Source organism: Dasypus novemcinctus, chromosome 7, assembly GCF_030445035.2.
Source record: "Dasypus novemcinctus isolate mDasNov1 chromosome 7, mDasNov1.1.hap2, whole genome shotgun sequence".
Lineage (NCBI taxonomy): Eukaryota > Metazoa > Chordata > Mammalia > Cingulata > Dasypodidae > Dasypus > Dasypus novemcinctus.
The window spans coordinates 134,351,569-134,368,167 of record NC_080679.1 but is presented as its reverse complement, the minus strand read 5'-3'; the positions used below and the strand labels follow the sequence as shown (position 1 = coordinate 134,368,167).

Below are 16,599 nucleotides of genomic sequence, written 5' to 3'. Positions count from 1 at the left end.
CCATTACTATAAAGTGGGTAGAAAATTTGTGGTTTATTTACACAGTGGTGTTTCTATTAGACACCATTGAGAATGAACCATCTACAGCCACATGCAGTAAGGCGGATGAATTTCATATGTCCAAGTGAAAGAAGCCAGACACAACAGGGTACGTTTGTTATGAGTCTACGTAAAGTTCAAAAAGAGACAACACTGATATGTCACATTAGAAGTGAGGGAAGTGGGTAGCCTTGGGAGAGAGGTACTGGAGTGGGGCCAAACAGAGTATCTGGGGGATTGGCCATATTTTATTTCTTGTGCTGGTTGCACAGGTGTATTGAGTTTGGGAAAATTGATTACAGTTAACATTTATACACTTATCTTTATGTGCCTTACACTTAAATACAAAGTTAAATTAATAAAAAACACACCCAAAATTTAAAAGAGGTGAAAAGTATGAAGATTTCACTGAAATATTAACTGTTGGGTGCCTGTGGGAATAGATTTTCTGGAGGGAGCTTTACTTCTTTTGTACTTTTCCAAATTATTTAATAAACTGTATTCTCTTTATGTTCTGAAAAATAAGAATTTTGGAAAAATGATAGGTATGAGTTCATGTTTTCATGAACTCTTCTTATTATGTTAGTGTTTATTTTTTAACTAAAAATTTTAATGAGTTATGTGTTCTCTTGGTTCAAAAGCCCAAAAGAGAAAATACACAGTCAGAAATCTCTCTCCCATCCCTGACCCCCAGTCATCCACTTTCTCTCCCTTCAGGCAACCAAGATAATTTTGAAATTAGGTTGTCCATATACAAATTTCCGTGTGTGTGTATGTTGTCAGTGCATATTTGGGTGATTTTTTACTTCTGTTTTCACAGTTCTATTCCTAGCTTTTTTCATTGAATGTATATTATAGATCTTATCGCATGTACATAGAAAACCTCGTTTTATTTTTATTGTGACATGGTTTTCAATAGTGGGATAACTTTATAGCCAATTCCCTATTGATGGACCTGTCAGTTTTCGTAAATCTTTTATCAGTATAAAAATGGTTAAATAATTCACGTGTATGCTGTGTTTCTATAGGATAAGTTCCTGGAAGTGGAATTGCTGAGTCTCAAAAGATGCTTGCATTGTTATCATGATCAGTACTGCCACATTCTCTCTGCTTAGGGATTTTCACTGAGAAATTTGTTGTAAATATTATATGGTCTTGGATTCCATACTATCCTAAGTTTCTTTCAAATGTTGTATTTTTATTTTTCATAAATGTTTTACATGACATTGTCTTAAATTTTTTTATTACATTTTCAATTCTTGGGGTTCCTTTTCAATGGTTGCTAGGCCCTTGGCTCATGGGAGTGGGCAAGGCACAATATCCAAATGAGTCCTGTGCTCCACACTTGACTTGGAGGTCTGATGTCCACATGGGAAACCAGTGCCCACATTCTCCTTATTAAGAAAATCTCAAAAGGAAATATCAGTTTGTTCAACTTGAAACTTAGCCGCCAGTGCCACTCTTGTACACGCTGCTGTATTAACTTTGGATGGATATGACACACTGTTTAACCTTTACTGTCTTTATTAGTCAATGATGAATCTAGTCGAGATGCCGAAGTCACTGCCAGGGAGCACCTGGGTTCCAGCAGCTCCCTGCAGTCCCGTGAAGAGAAGCAAGAGCCCGTTGTGGTAAGGCCCTATCCACAGGTCCAGATGTTGTCCACACACCATGTCGCCTCAGGTACGCCTGTCACGGTGACGGCCCCACCAGCCCATCTGACGCCAGCAGTGCCACTCTCGTTTTCGGAGGGACTTATGAAGGTAATAGAGAAGTTAAAGTTTTACACTAAATCACAACTAAAGGTTGACTGATGTTTACAGCCATTTTCATGCTATCTTTGTATCCTAGGGTCGTACTTTCTTTTTCTTACTGACATATTCGTTTGGCTCTTCTCTAACTCTAAGCTCTGCTGTTCAGCATTTCCTAGTTTTTTGCCACTGAGCAGTTGGCATCACAGGACATCTTCTCTATTATCTGTTTTGGGTTTTTTGTTTTTTTTGTTTTTTTTTTAAAGTCATGGGAGTGCTATATCAGTTTTTATCTTGAAGTGGCACTCTTTTCCAAGGTTTTGTTTTAATAACTTGCTAATTTGAGGGTATCCGAGAAAATCACGTTGCTGAAGTACCGTGTGGTTATGTTTCAGTTCCTGGGAGTTTTGTTTACTTCCACATAAATTTGGGAGACAGCGTTGTGTAGAAGAAAGAGAGCAGGCCGTGAGCCATGTAGCTCTGGGCTCTAGTCCCAGTTCTGCTTTTTACTGTCTTTGTGGCTTTGAGCTTGTCACTTTGCCTTACTTTGTATATTTCTTCATCTGTGAAATGGCCATGTTAGTACATATATGGAAAGCTATGGTGCTGAGAGATAAAATAGATACAATTTGTGGCATTTTTCACAACATTCTCCAGGTTTGATCTTTGTACATTTAAGTAAAGAATGAAAATGTGTCCTTAGTGAAAGGTTATTGATATGTTTCTGTGGTTTTCTGTTTGCAGCCACCCCCGAAGCCCACCATACCTAGCCGCCCCATTGCTCCTGCTCCACCTTCTACCTTGTCACTTCCCCCCAAGGTTCCAGGGCAGGTCACCGTTACCATGGAGAGTAGCATCCCTCAAGCTTCAGCCATTCCTGTGGCAACAATCAGTGGACAACAGGTGCTTTTCTTCTTAATTTCCTGATTTTTGAACTGAGATGCAAATTGTTGATCAGAAATACCAGCAGTACATTAGGTACTTTTTTATTTAGTACAGCAAGGGGAAGATAGGCTTGAGAGAGAAAAATAGCTTTAAGGAGTAGAATCCAAAGTGCAATATGGTCTTTGTTATTTATTGATTGCCTGCTGTTTGTCAGCCACCCCCTTCCCTGTGCGATGCAGATGAAGGTCACCTAGTCCTTGCCCCTAGGCAGAGGATGTCCATGGGATCATAAAGGCCTCAGCAGGAGCGTGGGACAGCTCTTCTGGAGTGGCTCATCCACGCAGGCATCGCACCGGACATGAATGTTTATAGTGGAGACTCCTGTTTTAATTTAAATGTTTTTTCTTTCCTGCTCCATGATGTGTTTTTGATTTAGTGTTTAAATATTTCAAATTACTTACTTTAGTGAAAAAAATTCAATCTTAAAACTCCTTCATGTTTTCAAGAAAAATTGGTATTCCAAAAAGATGCACTGCATTTTTTTGTTTGTTCTTTTTTTAAAGATTTATTTATTTATTTCTGCGAACCCCCCCTCCACCAGTTGTCTGCTCTCTCTGTCCATTCACGGTGTGTTCTTCTGTGACCGCTTCTATCCTTATCATCAGCACCGGGAATCCGTGTTTCTTTTTGTTGCGTCATCTTGCTGTGTCAGCTCTCCATGTGTGCGGTGCCATTCCTGGGCAGGCTGCACTTTCTTTCACGCTGGGCGGCTCTCCTTACGGGGCGCACCCCTTGCGCGTGGGGCTCCCCTACGTGGGGCAGTCCTTACACGCATCAGCACTGCGCATGGGCCAGCTCCACATGGGTCAGGGAGGCCTGGGGTTTGAACCGTGGACCTCCCATGTGGTAGACGGACGCCCTAACCACTGGGCCAAGTCCGCTTCCCTGCGTTTTTCCTTTTATCATGCGTCTGAGTACTCCAGAAGTACTGGATGCCAATCTGAGAAGCATAGGTAGTGAGAGGATTGGGAGAATGTGAGGAAGGGACGTTTAAGGGGTGAAGCAGAGGGCTGGTAGGGAAGTAGACTGTTGGATGCTGGCTGAAATTTACTTAAAATCCTACATACATTAAAGAATGGATGCCAGCAGAGAATTACATAAAGGAAATAGTGATAATGGGGAAAATAAGCTTTGACTAGAGCAGAGAAAGCAAGCGTGAACGGCTAATATTGAAGAGGGTTTCTGAAATAGGGCAATCAGATGTGTCTTCTGTTAACAGGGTCAGCTGGGCCAGAAGTAGGTGACAGGTCCTCCCAGTCCCTTAAATGCCTGTTTGTGTGCACCATTCTGCAGTATTCTGCAGTAGAAAAGGCTAAGCATCCTCATCCTTTCCCTTTAGGTGCTCACTATCTAAGGGATCCCCCCACTTTTGGAGGTAACTGACCTTCTGAAAACAGCGGCTAAGGAATGGCCCAGCACATGAAAATGACTTTGTATCCTGTTTATTGCAGGGACACCCCAGTAACCTGCATCACATCATGACCACAAATGTGCAGATGTCTATCATACGCAGCAACGCGCCTGGGCCCCCTCTTCACATCGGAGCGTCACATTTGCCTCGAGGTAGCCCACATGTGCTCTTCAAACTCTCACAATGCAATGACACCTACACGTTTGGTAGAAGATATGGTAACACAAAGAATCCAGAATCGTCCTTAGTAAAGTTGTAGGACAGTAGAGGTCAGCTTGGAGCAATGCACCTCTCTGGCATGTTCTAATATGCACCTAGTACAGGTGCAGCACGGCAAATAAGTGTGTGGGGTGTATGTATGTATTAACTTAAAGCAATGAAAATTTTTAGCAAGGATTTTTCCCTTTGTACTGAGGAACTCCTCAAAGCTGTGATAGTCTAAATGTGGTCTTCATTTTTTATAAGTCAATTGTATTAGTAACTGAATGTTAAGTGTTTAGTGATAATGGCTTCTCAAATTTTAACTCACCAAAGCTGTAGAATTAACTTGCTCTTACAATTAAATTCAGATAGGTAAATAGGATGAACTCTCTTAACTAATTGGCCAGCAGAAATTGTGCCTTTTCCTGCAGAGTATACAGTAATTGTTGACAAAATCACATTAAATACAAAACCAGGTTTACTTGGCCACGACATAGCCCAGTGTAGACCTCACTTCAGGTCTACAAACTCTTTCAAGGTTTCTGCAAGGACAAAACTGTTATAAAAAGACTAGGATGTTTTTAGTCTTCGATGGCACAGAGGCTGTGATGGCTAATGTCAACCATGGCCCTTTGCTGGTGGCAAGACTACAGGTGCCTTCGCAGGAAGGCAGGTAGCTGCTCCAGACTGTGCTCGGCACTATGTCCCTCACTACTGTGTACTTGCAGTTTGAAAAAAAGAAAGTAAGCCAGTTTCATTTGAGGATGTCCTTGAAAAGTCAATGAAATTATTAAAATTATCAAATTATCAAATCTTGATAATTTTGAGTGTTTGTCTTCTTAATTTTCTGCATGACGAAAAGTACAAATAATGCCCTTCTGCTGAATGCTAGAAAACGATGATTGCCTGGAGAAGCAACACTTGTGCGAATGTTTGAGTTGTGAGGTATATTAGCCACATTTTTTGTGAAACACCTTTTTTACTTGAAAGAATGACAGTCAAAACCATGCATTTGGCATGCCTTTTATCAAGGAAAACAACTGGTATTTGTTGCCAGTGAAAAAATTGAAGTTTTCAAGTGAAAATTGGAATTTCGAAAAATTTATGTCTTCCACTGTGAGTGTGACAACTTCCCAATAGTTTTCTAATGTTCTAAGACTTTTCTAACAAGATTGGTGTTAATGAATGAGAGTTTTTCAAATTTGTCAACAGTGAGATGCTCTGCATACCTCAAAGAACCAGTATTTTCCAAATGATAGTGCATTATGTTGTAAAATCATGCATGTGTAAAAGGGTCATTAAAGTGGATTTTTAGACTAGTGGATTTTGTTGTAAGAGATTATGCAGAGCTCATTGAAATGGTTTCAGATTCCATGTTGCTAAGAACTCATTGTTAAATTACCACTTCTTGGATATCAGTGACTATCAACAACTCTGGAAAAACTATTAAATACATTTCCCTTTCCCAACTACATGTCTGTGTGAGGCATATTTTCTTTAGATACTGTCACAATAGAGTAAATGCAGAAGCCCATATGAGGATCTTCCTTTCAGTCATTAAAAGAGATTTGTAAAAATATAAAACAATGTTATCACTAAATATTTTAATGTGGATATTTTCATTTAAAATATCTTTACATATATAGATTTATCACTATGTCTAAATAAATACTTGAAGGGTTTTTTCAGTGTAAAATTTATTACGATAAAAACTGGTAGATGTAACACAAACAAAAGCTCTGTGGAGGTCCTCAGTTATGTTTAAGAATGTAAAAGGTCTCCTACAGCTAAAATGTTTGAGGAGCACTGATATTACCGAGTCGTAGATATTGTGACTACCACCCTAGGGAATGTAATTGACTCTATTTCAATTAGGAGCGCATAAGCCCTACTAATTATTAAAAACTTGTTTTCAGGTGCAGCAGCTGCGGCTGTGATGTCCAGTTCTAAAGTCACCACGGTCCTGAGGCCAACTTCTCAGTTGCCAAATGCTGCCGCCGCTCAACCAGCCGTACAGCACATCATTCACCAGCCGATCCAGGCACGTCAGGGCTGGGGTCGCTGGCCAGCAGGCATTCCGCGCGCACTCTGCGTTCCTTGGCCTGCTGGCTGCTCGCGGGTCCCTTGACCTCGCGTAACTTTTGATGTAATTGCCAAGACCTAGAGAGGGTTGAGTTAGTGTAATGTCGTATGATAAGGGATTTAGAGGACAGGTGGTACAGGAAGGTCTTTATTGGGATGGGTGTGAAAATGAGGATTCAGAGAAGGAAATAGGAGGACATTTTAAGGGGACAAATGCTATGAATAAGGGTAAGGAGAGAGTGACAGTCATAGCCGAGCCAGACATTGTTTAGTTTAAGGTGGCTAGAACTCAGACTTTCCAATTTAGATGGGTTTAGGGAGCCCTAACAGTTTTATGCACATTTTTGCTTTTATCAGTGTTTTTCCAGGAAGATGGTCCGTGACTTTCAACTTACTTTCAAGGAACTCTGTGGTCTCAGTGCTTCTGAAGGACAGTGTATTAATGGGTGATAATGTGTATCTGGGGATTAAGTTGGGAACCTTGCGGAGCTGTGGAGTATAAACGGTTTGTAGATTCCAGGGAACCACTGAGATTTTGAACACAGTAATGTGTGATCAAAGAAATATCTTTGAAGAATAATCTGGCTGAATTACATAAAAGGGTTGGAAATTCACCTGCCTTCAGGTGCCAGGCAGGTAATACGTGTGAAGCAGCTGGGTTTGACATTAAGGAATAGTGCCAATTAGGACACTGGATATTCCATGTCCAGCCTGAAGCTCTCAAATTAAAACATAACCTCCTGCTGGCCAGCAGAGCACGTTTGGAATGTGACTAGTTCCCCAGGGGTATAGATGGCCTCTGGGAAGGATTAGAGAAAGAGGCAAACCAAGACAGGGAGATCACCGATGAGGAAGATAAATGTAGTGGCCGTGGTGTGCGATAGGATGCTGTACTTAGTAGGAACAGCAGGTAAGAAGGCTAGAGGTGAAAAACAGCAATAAAAACTGGGCAGAGGTGGCACTGTAACTGCATGTGACAGGTCCCCTCAGAAAAGCTTGGCTAACTGGAAGAGTGACCGGGAGAGTGGGAACACTAGCTGTGGCTCCACCCTCAGCTCTGGTGGGCAATGCAGCGCAGCCAGGTGGAGATGTCGAGCAAGCGTCTGGCACCTGAGCTGTCCCCTGGCGAAGGGTGCTGTCCTCCGGTGATTGCCTTTTGCATGATAACATAGACACCCTGGGAGCCAGAAGCTCTGTCCACAGCCCAGTGGGCACTTGTTTGTGTATCACTGTGAAGTGTCTGCACCAAGACCAACAGCAACTCTGTGGAAATACTGGAACCGAAGGACATGAGTCCAGGTGGTATGGATGGTGGGGCAGGGTTTTGACTCCAGGCATATTTGGAAAGGAGGGACTGGAGTGCTGCCCAGATGAAATAGACAGTTCCGACTCTTGGTCGTCTAGCAACCTCTCTGAAGAGAATTTCTTGGTATCACAATGGCGAGAATTGACTTTCATGTGGCCAGAAACACGTTAATGAGGAGGTTCAAGTTTCATATGATAATATTAGCGCTTAGCTTACTGTATTTTGTTCTTGCTTTTTGTTTTACAAGAAGTTCTGTCTTCTCTTGGTAGTCTCGCCCACCCGTGACCTCCTCCAATACCATCCCGCCTGCCGTGGTAGCCACCGTCTCGGCCACCAGAGCCCAGTCTCCAGTCATTACGACCACAGCAGCACATGCTACCGACTCGGCACTTAGGTATGTTTGGGGGTGGGAAGATGGTGCCACTTCCATCTTCTTTCCTTTTTTCTTTCCTTTCTCTCTTTCTGTCTTTAACTCAGTATTTACTCTGAGTGTTTTGTTTTTGTTTTTGTTTTATGAACTGTGTGCTAGTCTAGATACTGGGGATAAAACAGTGAGCTGATAGAAATTCTTTCCGTCATAGAGTTTATTTTGGGGGCTGGAGTCATGCAGTAAACCAATGTATAGTTAGATGGAGATAGGTATTTTGGAGAAAAATTAAGTAGAGTGAGGGGGATTTGGAATGACGGGACTTACTAGTTCATGTAAGGTGGTCAGGGAAGGTTTATTGATAAGAATACATTTAAGCAGAAAAGGAATGATATAAAGTGAACTAACTGACTCTTCAAGAGAAGAGCATTCTGTGAATTAGGAACATTAAGTACAAAGGCCCTGAGCCTGGAGTGTGTTTGCCACACAAGGAGCAGCAAGAGGCTTATGGCATCAGAGTGGCAGGAGATTCGCTCAGAACACAGCAGGGGACCAGATCACGCAGGGCCGTAAGAGCTGCTGTAAGGATTTGGGCTTTTATGGGAGTGCACCAGGAAGCCTTGGGGGAGTCTAGAGCAGAGCAGCACCGTGGTCTGAAGTTTCATTGGCTCATCCTGGCTGCTTTGGAGAGAGGAGGCTGTGGAGAGGCAAAGTTGGAAGCAGAGAGGTTAGAGCTCTGTGATAGTCATCTAGGAGAGATGATGGATCTATTTCAAAGATAGAGCCACAAGGATTTCTGAAGAATTTCATGGGGGTGTGACAAAAAGAGGAGTCAGGATATGCCTGACTATGTGGCCTGTGCAGTGAAAAGGAAAATGGAATTGCCATTAACATGAGCTGGAGAACAGTGGGAGGACTAGGTTTGGGGGAGAAATTCCAGACTTTGGTTTTGGACATTTTAAACTTTTGAAGACTTCTAAGCATCCAGTTGGAGATGTTAAGACATTGATATATGAACTGGAGTCTAGATAAGAGGTTTGGAGGGAGATAGGGGAGTAGTTTGTGAGAGAAAATGGCTCCTGCTTCAGAGGGCTGTTGGAAGAAGTAGTATTCTCAGTAGATGGTCTAGATTCTTTAGGGAGATAAGGAACAGATTCCGAGAAGAGGTTGAGAGTGTCGGGAATTTTGCTCAGATGGATTGTAAGCCCAGAGGGTACAGTGGAGTGATTGGGTGTTTGAAAGGGAACTTAGTGCCTGGAAGGGATTTACAGAACCCTCCAGGGATAAAATCTGGTTGCTGAGGATGACTTCAGAGGCTCCTGGTGGCTGGCTTAGTCAGGGATGAAGGCACGATGGTATTTGTCCTCTTGATCTCCGTGCCATGTTATGGTGACAGGGCTCCAAGGGTTTGGAAAAGCAGCAGGATACAGGTCTTTCTAGGAGCATGCAAAGTTCCAGTGGTCTTTCTTGTTTCTTGCTATTGGATATGTGAATGCCTAGAGTCTTTGACAGTATGGTAAACAGGAAGTGATTAACTCAAGGAAAGAAAGGATAGTAGGCATGGGGGATAGAATTGTCAGAAACTGGGGGCCATCACTGGGACGTGACTGCCAGTTAGAAGCAGGGCAGGTTGCTGAGGGAGGGAGGAGTCTGAGATGCCTCCTAGGTTTCTTCTTTGGTTGAACACATAAATAAAAAGGAAATGGTTTGTTCCCAGCCGCCAGGCTCATCCTTCATTCTCTCATTCAGTTCTCTCCCTTCAGCTCTGGTTCCTGCTCTCTGCACTGCCATGCTCTGCTCTGAAGAGATCCCTGCCATCTCCCCAGCAGGTGGACCTGGCCTGTGGAGTAGGGAGGTGTGCCTGTCTGCCTTGCCTGGCTCTCGGAATACACCACGGCCCCAGCCAAGCGATCTGCACGGGCCGTGGGCCGTGACCTGTATCGTTCCTATGATTATACCCTACCACCCATGGAGGAGTCTGTTGTAAAAACAGCTCTTCCTTCTGTATGTTATGGAACAGTAGCTCCACATTCTTGACTGGCTGTAAAACACTTCATAGATGTAGGAGCTGGTGTCACAGATGAAGATTATAGAGGAAATGTTGGTGTTGTGCTCTTTAATTTTGGCAAAGAAAAGTTTGAAGTGAAAAAGGGTGATAGAATTGCACAGCTCATTTGTGGACAGATTTTTTATCCAGAAATAGAGGAAGTTCAAGTTTTGGATGTCACTTGAGGTTCAGGAGGTTTTGGTTTTACTAGAAAGAATTAAAGTTTATGCCAAGAATAGAAAATATGCTTTTTTCTTCTTAACAATAGTGCTTTCATTTAAGGTGTTCTGCTGTTTGTGCGTCTGTAAACCTATTAAGCTTTAAGTTCTAAAAACATTTGGTTTTCTTATGATCAAGCAAAGGGCACCTCTGGCGGGATCACATAGAAACTTTGTATTTTTCTACTAATTGATTGCTGTACATGAATCTGCTTTGCAGTGCCCTAATACAAGCAGTTTCTTTTCCAGTTCATTTTATGTATAAATGTACATCTATTTAAAAATATGTACTTAATTCACTAAATGGTACTCCTTTAGTAACTTATTTTGCATGAATTGCTTTATAAACAATACCTTTTATTCAGTACACTTTAATTCTTTCACGGATACAAATTATTGCGTAAACTGAACTGAAAGGTAATAAAAAGGAGAGATTAAAGTTAAATGAAAAAGGAAGCAGGGAAGGAATCCAGGTATTAGGAAAAAAGGATGAGTTTGAGGGTACTGAGTTTATCTATGGACAAACCAAGTGTCTCTTGTCAACAGTTGGATGACGTTCAGAGATGTCCACTGAAGTTATTAAATTTGGGACTCCTCAGCATATGAGCCACAGTTAAAGTTTTTTGAGGCCTTTGAGCTTTTGAGAGGACCGACTAGAATAGAATGTCCTATGATGGGATTCTAAAGGAAGTAACATTTACCTGAAAAATGTGCCCAGGCCCTTATTTTTAACTATCACCCTATCATTTACTAGCTGTGTGACATTAAGCAAGTTACTTAAACTTCTCTGATCTTTAGACCCCTCGTTGATAAAAAATAGGAGGATCTGCTTTGTGGGAATTGAAGTTGTTGCCTGTGGTATAAAAAGATACAACTGCTCAGCCTAAAATAGACTGTTATTTCTTATTGCTCATTTAACTTATTTTTGCAAAGTTCTTATATTTAGATGATATGATAAAATGCATTTATAATAGATGATGAAAATTGGGCTGAGGTTTTGTGGTTTTTTGTTATGTTAATGAAGTACCCATCTTTTTCAGTATATTGAGCTTTTTAAAATAAAAAGTAGATATTGAATTAAATTCATCAGTCATTGTTAGTACTCGATTGTATAGCAGGTATTTATTGTGTGCTTCCTATGTGCCAGGCACTAGAAATGCAGTATTTTTTTTTTTTTTAAGGTTTATTTTTATTTATTTAATTCCCCTCCCCGGGTTGTCTGTTTTCTGTTTCTTTGTCTGCTTCTGTTGTCGTCAGCGGCACGGGAAGTGTGGGCGGCGCCATTCCTCGGCAGGCTGCTCCCTCCTTCACGCTGGGCGGCTCTCCTTATGGGTGCACTCCTTGCGCGTGGGGCTCCCCTACGGGGCTCCCCTACGCGGGGGACACCCCTGTGTGGCAGGGCACTCCTTGCGCGCATCAGCACTGCGCTTGGGCCAGCTCCACACGGGTCAAGGAGGCCCGGGGCTTGAACCGTGGACCTCCCATGTGGTAGACGGACGCCCTAACCACTGGGCCAAAGTCCATTTCCCAGAAATGCAGTATTGCCGTAAACAGACAAGCCCCAATCAATGATCATGATTTTTCTACTTCTATCTATAATTATTGTAATTTGCTAATATCCAACTCTCTCTGAATTCTGAATGTTATTGGAGCTGATGTCTAGGTTCTTGGCTTCATCGCGAGAAAGAATTACAGGACAAGCCACAAATTAGACAAGCAGAATTTATTGGTGGATAAAGCAAGAGAACAGAAACATACCGTTAAGAGTGTAAGGCGGGCACCCTCCAGGGAGAGGCGCCTACCATGCGGCCTCTGTTTTGTGGGATACAGGGCTCCAGGGTCTACGCTGATGGACATATCTGAGGCAAAGCAGGGAAACTGTTTTGGGTGATCTGATTCACTTAGGGGTTAGGGCTTACTGTCTGGTGGTAATTGGCTCCTGACAATTGCTCTTAAGCCCTGCTGAGGTTTGCTGCTCAAGGGGCTTGTGAAAATGGGTGGGTAGTATGGGAATTTCCTGTTTTTCTCCTTTTTCTGCTGGGTGAACACTACATGCTACGTTCCTGGGACTTGTTTGTGCAGTCAGTGGGCACAAGCTGCCAGAACTGTTTCTGCAGCTGATGGATGAAAGCTGCAAGCTGCATTCCCATAACTTACTTGTACACGTCGCCAGGCACCAGCTGCCTCCTGGTAGCTTGCTACATGAGCTCAGCAGGATGCTGCTCCAGTGTTTTTCTACTGGGTGGTATTTGTGTGGAACTATATTAGGTTTTCTGCCTCTCCTCCTTAGGTCCCTATTCTCTCCTGCCTCACTGAAGATAGAATGTTTAAATTGGTCAGTTTCCATAGGAGAAATAAAAAATATTCGAAGCACTATATCCCAGGAAAAAAACAGTTCTGTATAGTACTAACAAGCTCTCCAAGGACAGATAGCTTCAATGATGATTACATTAGTGCAAGACAAAGAAGAATGAAAGGTCAAAAAATTTTAGTTTTTACTTTTTTATTTAAAAAATATGAGTAGTCTTAGTCCTTCTAAATAGATTCAATTTTATCTACTGTTTTTTTTTCCACCATTTTTTTGTCACCTGCTCCAGGTTGGATGAAATTTATTCCCTACTTCAGGATGCACTTGTATGAATAATATTTTCGAGTTTTTACATATACAGATTTGTTTGTCACATGTCTTTATGCTCAAGCAATAGTTTGGCTGGTACAAAATACAAAAGTGTGTTTTTTTTCCCTGAGTATTTTATTGCTGTTCCTCTCCTGCTTTCTAAATATCTCTCCTGCCTTCTAGAGTTGGATGATGTAGAGAAGTCTAGTGCCACCTGATTGTTTTCTTTACAATATAAAGGACCTTGGTCTTTTTGCTATGAGTCTTTATCTTTGAATATTAGTTACTTTACCAGAAAATGTTTTGTGGTGACTATTATACGGCATTTTGTTTTGAAGCATTGTGTGCTTTTGCTGTCAGTAACATCAAATTATCTTTATTTCTTAAAGTTTTCTTGAATTGTATTTTTAAACATTCATTCTAGTCCATTTTTTTCTTTTTGGGCGCACAATTATGAGTATGTGCATTGCTGTGCATGACTTCCTTATTTAACCTTTTTTGTTTTAGTGAGATATTTTTAAGCATATCTCACAGTATTAATAGATGAAACAAAAGGGAAAAATAGAGAGTATTTAAACACTGTAGCCAATGAATGCTGTTTTTCTTTCCTTTTTTCCCCTAACAATCACTGCTCCTTCTCACTTCTCTCCCACCCTTCCTTTGGTAACCTCTAATCTGCTTTGTCTCCATGAATTTGCTAGTTTCTAGTCATTGCTTATCAGTGATGTCATAGAATTTTTGTCCTCATGTGTATTGCTTGCTTCACTGAGCATGTTTTTAAGGTTCTTCCATAACTTTTTTCTTTACGTGTGAATGATATTCCATCGTGTATGTTTTCCTCATTTTCCTTACCCACCCGTTAATGGACTTTTGAGGTGCTTCCATCTTTTGGCTAATGTGAATAAATGCTGCTAAAAAAACACACTGGTGTACAAATATCTCTTTGTGACCCCATTTTCACTCTCATTGGGCTTATACCCAAAAGTGGGAATGCAAGGTCAACTGGTAATTCTATATTTGACTTCTTAAGGAACTGCCATGTTACCTTACAGAAAGTCTGAATCATTTTACATTCCCACCGGCAACGGGAATTTCCAGTTTTACCACATCTTTTCCAACACTTGTTATTTTATGTTCTTTCAATAATAGCCATCCTTGTGGGTATGAAGTGGCTGATATTGTGAATCTTTTCATGTGTTTATTGGCCATTTATATATCTCCTGTGGATAAATGTCTGTGCAAGTCCTTTGCCTATTTGCTAATTGGTTTGGTTATCTTTTTCTTGAATTGTAGGAATTCTGTATATATTCTTTATATTAAACCTTTGTCCAATATTTAGTTTCACACTATCTTGTCCCATTCTGTGGGTTGTCTTTTCACTGCCTTGGTAATTTCCTTCAATGCACAAAGATTTTAATTTTGATGAAATCAAATTTATCAATTGAGTCTTTTGTTGTTTGTGCTTTTGGTGTCATATCTAAGAATCCAGTGCAAAATCCCAAGTTGTGAAGATTTGCTCCCGTGTTATCTTCCAAAAGGTTTTTTTTTTAATATTCCTTTTTTATTTCTCTCCTCTTCCCCCCACCCCCGGTTGTCTGCTCTCTGTATCCATTTGCTGTATGTTCTTTTTGTCCGCTTCTGTTGTTGTCAGCGGCAGGGGAATCTTTCTTTTTGTTGCAACATCTTGTTGTGTCAGCTCTCTGTGTGTGCGGCGCCATTCCTGGGCAGGCTACACTTACTTTCACGCTGGGCGGCTCTCCTTACAGGGCACACTCCTTGTGCGTGGAGCTCCCCTACGCGGGGCACACCCCTGCGTGGCACAGCACTCCTTGCGTGCATCAGCACTGCGCGTGGGCCAGCTCTACACGGGTCAAGGAGGCCCTGGGTTTGAACAATAGACCTTCCATGTGGTAGGCGGATGCTCTATCAATTGAGCCAAATTCGCTTCCCAGAAAGTGTTTTAATTTCAGTCTCTTTTTTGAAGGGGAACTTTGTGGGTACCTTATTCACAGTAGCAAATTTTTCTCTTTCAGCACTTTAAACATGACCTCCCATTGTCTTTTGGTCTCTGTGGTTTGTATCGAGAAATCAGATGTTAATCTTATTTAGGATCCTTACATATGGCACTTTGCTTCTCTCCTGGTGTTTTTTAGATTCTGTCTTTATCCTTAGCATTGGGCAGTTTGATCATAGTGTACCTCAGTGTAGATCTGTTTGAGTTCATCCTGCTGGAGTTCATTAAGCATCTTGAATGTGTATATTCATATCTTTTGTCAGGTTTGGAAAGTTTTCTGCCATTATTTCTGTAAATATTGTTCATGGCCTTTTACCTCTCTTCTCCCTCTGGGATTCCTGTGGTATGTGTTAATACATTGGTGCACGTGATGGTGTACCACAGGTTCCTCAGGCTCTTACTTTTTTTTTTCATTCTTTTTTCTTTCTGCTCAACCAAAACAATTTCAGTTGTTTTGTCTTTGAGTTTGCTGATCCTTTCTTCTTCCTTCTCCATTCTGCTCTTGAACCCTTCTTTTGAATTTTTCACTTCAGCTGTACTTTTGAGTTCCATAATCGCCCTTCGGATCTTCTTTATAGTTTTTGTCTCATTATTAAAATTCTCATTTTGTTCATATATTTTCTTCCTAATTTCTTTTAGTTCTTTGTCCATGTTTTCCTTTAGCTCAGTGATGCTGTGCTTCCTCTAGAATCTTTTCTGATGAATTCTTTTTATCCTGTCACTGGACTATACTTTCCTATCTTGTTTTATGTTTTCTAATTTTTTTGTTGCGAACTGGACATTCTGAGTCTTATCTTGTGGTCACTCTGGAAATCTAGTTCTTCCACTCTAGTCTGCCAGACTAAGCAGAAAAAGAAATGGAAAAAAAGGGAATGAGAGAGTGAGAGAGAGGAAAAAAGAAAGGAAAAGAAAAAACCAGGGGAAACAATAATGGGGAATTAAGGTTTAAAATATAGAGTTTCTGTTTGAGATGATGGAAAAGATTTGGAAGTGGATTGTGGTGATGGTAGCACAACACAGTGGACATAGTTAACAGCAGTGAGTTGTATAATTGAATGTGGTTAAAATGGGACATTTTAGGTTGTATATGTGTTACTAGAATAAAAATTTTTTTTAAAAGTTCATGGAACTGCACATCAGAAACAGCGAATCCTCAGCTAAACCATGGGCTGCAGTTAATAGTACCACTGTAAGGGTGCTGTAACCATCTGTAACAAATGTACCACTTCAGTGCAAGGTATTTTTAATGGGAATCCTATATTTTATGCATGATTGTTCTGTAAACCCACAATTTCTCATTTTAAAAAAATCAACCTGAAACGTATTTATCAAAGGGGGGGAAAGAAGGCGGTGTGCTGCCTACCTCAGTCTCTTCTTGTTTGCCAGTGGGAGTCAGAAGCTGCTGCTTTCAAGGCTGAAATCCAGGCCAGGGTCCCTCCTTGTCCCCCAGGGACCCACCAGACCCCAAAAATATACAACAGGAAGGTGGGAAAATAAAAAAGGCACACCGGTTCTCTCTTTTGCTGTAGATGCTGCTTCTAGCATATCTGCACTGGGCCCTCAGATATCTGCCAGGCTCAACAGCTCAAGAAAGAGAAAGA

The 16,599-nt window shown here is 41.3% G+C and overlaps 1 protein-coding gene and 1 pseudogene across 7 annotated transcripts in view; both read left to right on the top strand.

Moving 5' to 3' along the window:
• Positions 1-16,599, top strand: part of SAP130 (Sin3A associated protein 130) — a 77,652-nt gene that overhangs the window by 5,788 nt on the left and 55,265 nt on the right. For all 7 annotated transcript variants that reach the window (XM_058301188.2, XM_058301189.1, XM_058301192.1 and 4 more), the window contains exons 3-7: positions 1,570-1,802; positions 2,535-2,693; positions 4,187-4,298; positions 6,264-6,388; positions 8,005-8,129. In XM_058301188.2, coding sequence (XP_058157171.1) covers positions 1,570-1,802; positions 2,535-2,693; positions 4,187-4,298; positions 6,264-6,388; positions 8,005-8,129 — 754 coding nt within the window. The remainder of the gene's footprint in view (positions 1-1,569; positions 1,803-2,534; positions 2,694-4,186; positions 4,299-6,263; positions 6,389-8,004; positions 8,130-16,599) is intronic.
• On the top strand, positions 9,892-10,462 carry LOC101418592 (deoxyuridine 5'-triphosphate nucleotidohydrolase, mitochondrial-like; annotated as a pseudogene).